The sequence below is a fragment of the Benincasa hispida genome, chromosome 3, assembly GCF_009727055.1.
Source record: "Benincasa hispida cultivar B227 chromosome 3, ASM972705v1, whole genome shotgun sequence".
Taxonomy (NCBI): domain Eukaryota; kingdom Viridiplantae; phylum Streptophyta; class Magnoliopsida; order Cucurbitales; family Cucurbitaceae; genus Benincasa; species Benincasa hispida.
Genome location: NC_052351.1, coordinates 26,365,251 through 26,368,698, shown reverse-complemented (window position 1 = coordinate 26,368,698; position 3,448 = coordinate 26,365,251). Strand labels below are relative to the sequence as shown.

General features: G+C 39.0%; 1 protein-coding gene across 1 annotated transcript; it reads right to left on the bottom strand.

The window, feature by feature from the left end:
• Positions 1-649: 649 nt before the first annotated feature.
• Positions 650-3,158, bottom strand: LOC120073847 (vicilin-like seed storage protein At2g18540). The gene is made up of 5 exons (XM_039026729.1): positions 2,832-3,158; positions 2,552-2,727; positions 2,373-2,453; positions 1,890-2,207; positions 650-1,804 (listed from the first exon to the last, which is right to left on the bottom strand). Exons 1-5 carry the CDS (start codon positions 3,136-3,138, stop codon positions 860-862), a joined length of 1,827 nt encoding a protein of 608 aa, XP_038882657.1. The 5' UTR covers positions 3,139-3,158; the 3' UTR covers positions 650-859.
• Positions 3,159-3,448: the final 290 nt, after the last annotated feature.

Here is a 3,448-nt window from a genome sequence, read left to right as displayed (position 1 = left end):
CAATCACAAATTGAGAGTTTGCCTGCAAACCTTCAGTAACGGAAAACGATTGAAAAAGAAATTTTTAAAAAAAGTGTTCATAAAATAGAGAGATTCGATGAATCCTAATAAGTACTTAACAAAAAGTTAGTTGGACACTGTTACCAGCACCAAAAATCTTAGACCATTCATTTCTGCCATTAAAGTTCTTACAGTACTCAAAAGAGGAAACTCTTTTGAATTATTTAAAAGAGTTATTTAATCAATCCTCTCACTAAATAAGTTGGGAGTAACTCCTATCCTCCTATCCTTAGGCCAAATGGAGTAAATAATTCCACCCAAAAAATACCTAAAAAGTAAAAGCTTTACAATCTGATTCCTTTTTATTTTTTATTATATATATATATATATATCGAAGAAAAGCTTTACAATTATTTGATGCAAGTTTCAAAAATTAGAAGTGTGGCACATTTTTGGAACAACATTTCCACTCAAACCCTAAGCCCCCTCGGCTTCAAATTTTAAAGTGTTGTTTAATAAGAGAATAGAACCCCTTTGTTTTCAACAATGCTTTATGTTAATTTCAACATTCGACTGCTCATAAGTTTTTCCCCTTTTTTTTCTCATTGTTTCTCAAAATTTGAAGTTCAACTAAAAAAACAAAAAGCCATCCACCAAAAGCCAAAAGACGAGAATTTCAAAATCTTCAAGTAAACAAACACACGTGTTTCTTGAAGCTGCCTTCGTTAAACGACAAAACTTGGAAACTTAAAACACACAATGTGACATTTTTTTTTTGTTTTTCATCTCAATTACGTTTCTGTTCTGTTATTCACTATAGCACAAAGTTTGATGACACCAAATTGAAACGAGTTTTGAGTTACGCCCGTACTCCCAAAATTCTAAGTCTTGGCTGCTCTTCTTCTTCTTCTTCTTCTTTTTCTTCCTCCCAACGTCTTCTCTGTCTTTCCTCTGCCTCTCTCTCCGTCTCTCTGCGTCTTCTCCCTCTCTCTCTCTGATGGGTTTCCTCTCTCTCCCTTGCTTCCTCCTCCTCTCTCTTTGCCTCTCTTTCTCCCCTTTCTTCTTCCTTCTCCTCTCTTCTCTCTTCCTCTTCTCTCCTCCTCCTCTCTTCCTCCCTCTTTGCTTCCTCCTCTTCTCTCCTCCTCTCTTCCTCTTGCTCCCTCTCCTCTTCCCTCTTCCGCTCTTCTTCTTCTTCCCTCTTCCGCTCTTCTTCTTCTTCCCTCTTCCTCTCTTCTTCTTCTTCTTCCCTCTTCCTCTCTTCCTCCTCTCTCTTCCTCTCTTCTTCTTCTTCCCTCTTCCTCTCTTCTTCCTCTCTCTTCCTCTCTTCTTCTTCTTCCCTCTTCCTCTCTTCTTCCTCCTCTTCTCTCTCTCTCTCAGCCTCCTCTTCCATTTTCCTCACTTCTTCTTCTGCACAAGAAGTACACTCCAATATGATGGACTCAACTCTTGCTCCCAACAAACGATCAACCGTTGTGACATTCACATCAAACGACCACGCCAACACTTCCCTGTCCACAATCTGCAATACAGAGCTACTTCCAGCTAAAAACTGCGGCATGTTATGTCCATTCGTCGTGCTAAATCCAACAAAAACAAACGTTCCATTGTTAAATGACATCTGCGCCATTGGATGGAACCTTGGCACTACAAATACATCCCCTTTCCCTACTACAAAACTCCAATTCTTGCATTTTGAACTATTCTTTGTGCTCGAACACCCGACCCGAACCACCCCCGGCTCGTCCGACGTCACGATCCCAATCTCCCATGCCCATGGATTCCAATGCGGACCCATCATCGAACCCTGCAAATGGAAATGAATTCTGCTGTTTGTTCACTCTGTTTTTTCATTAATCATATCAAGAATTAGTGAGAATTAAATACTTTACCGATGTGAGGTTGACTACGAGGAAACCGATGTTGGAGCCTTTTAACTGATGGGAATTTTTCTTGGTTACAGTCAAACTCCATCCATTGCAATTTTCAAAATCTGGGTCTACTTCATAAACGTTGTATACGCCTTTCTTCTTCTTCTTGTTGAATTCCATCCCACTTGCTCCTCCTATGAAGGTTTTCAATAACCGAGCTTCTAATTCCCATGCCACCGCCGCCACCTTCTTCTTCTTCTTGCTCGGAGTTGTCGCAGCGTGAACGATCAGTGGCGGCCTCTTCGCGTTCATTATTTCCTCTATTACTTCTTCGGGGGCCTTTTAAAATATTATCACAACCGTTCGTAAAATGATCCCAAATTTTCCCATATGCAAAATCCATCCCCTTCTAATTGAAGAAAATAACTGAATCGACAAGTTCTCGTAGGGAATATTTGAAAATTTACAATTTTAATAAACTAATTAGGATAGGAATTGAATTACCATGAAAGCTTTACGCAGAACTTCTTTGTCGAAGCCACGAACCAGATCGGTGACGCGCGAGTATGCTCCGATGGAGGGGTTCTTCAAAAACATAAATCAAATTTATTCTTAAAATCAGAAATTAAAACCAATTTACAAACTTTGAATGATTAAGGATATAAATTTTGATTTGAACGTACGAATGAATCCTCATCTGTGCTGGAAAACAGAGCATAGATTCGAAGCTTTTCACGTTCGGTCTCTAAGTTACTCTGCAAATAAAAAATGGAGCCTGGATGGAGCCTGTAAATATCTCCCCGCCGTATATCCACCTCCCTCAGATCATCGTCATCAAACCAACTCAATCTCCCACTTCCTAAAAAAATATTAATAAAAAAAAAACATTATCGTCATTCAAATGTTCATATTTCGTTATTTTATTAAAAAAAAATCTTTTTTTAAAAAAAACAGAGAACATACCAGTGTGAGTATAGAACACCATGTCAGCATGAAGAAGAACAGGGAGAAACAGGGAGTTGGGTTCCAATGTGATGAACTGAAGATGGTAATGTCCGAATCGAGAGCCATCGGCGAAATCAACGGTGGAGATCTCACCGTACTCAGTTTTAAGGAGTGGGATTCTTTCATTGGCTCTCTTCACTACAGGACTGTCTGTTTCCCACCATCCGTCATCGGCATTTGTAGGAAGAGAGAGGAAAAGGAATAAGATGGAGATAAGAAAGGAAGGTGAAGATGGGGATCCTGAAATTGCAGTGCATTTCTTCATTGTTGAGCAGAAGCATTGAATGTAGGAGAAAGGTTAATTGTTTTATAACAGAGGCGAGTTCAAGTAGAAAGGGAATGAGGCTACGTGGAACCTGAAAAAGACACGTGCCATGGAAATTGGACGCGTGGCAGCTGACTGAGTCCAAGCTGTTGGGGTTCTTGGGCATCTATATTGAGTATGTTGCAAAATTAAATAATAAATAAATAAAAAGATAATTGTGAATCAGGATATACAAACTTGAGGATCAAAAATGATATAGTTAGTCGTGAATTATTAAAATTTCTATTACTAAAAAAACGGGTATATTTTG

Excerpts from the sequence above, each read along its gene's own strand:
- LOC120073847 (XM_039026729.1), bottom strand. The coding sequence starts at position 3,138 with ATGAAGAAATGCACTGCAATTTCAGGATCCCCATCTTCACCTTCCTTT. Across the intron at positions 2,208-2,372 it reads TTCTGCGTAAAGCTTTCATG|GCCCCCGAAGAAGTAATAGA; the intron begins GTAATTCAATTC and ends ATATTTTAAAAG. Across the intron at positions 1,805-1,889 it reads TCGTAGTCAACCTCACATCG|GGTTCGATGATGGGTCCGCA; the intron begins GTAAAGTATTTA and ends TTCCATTTGCAG.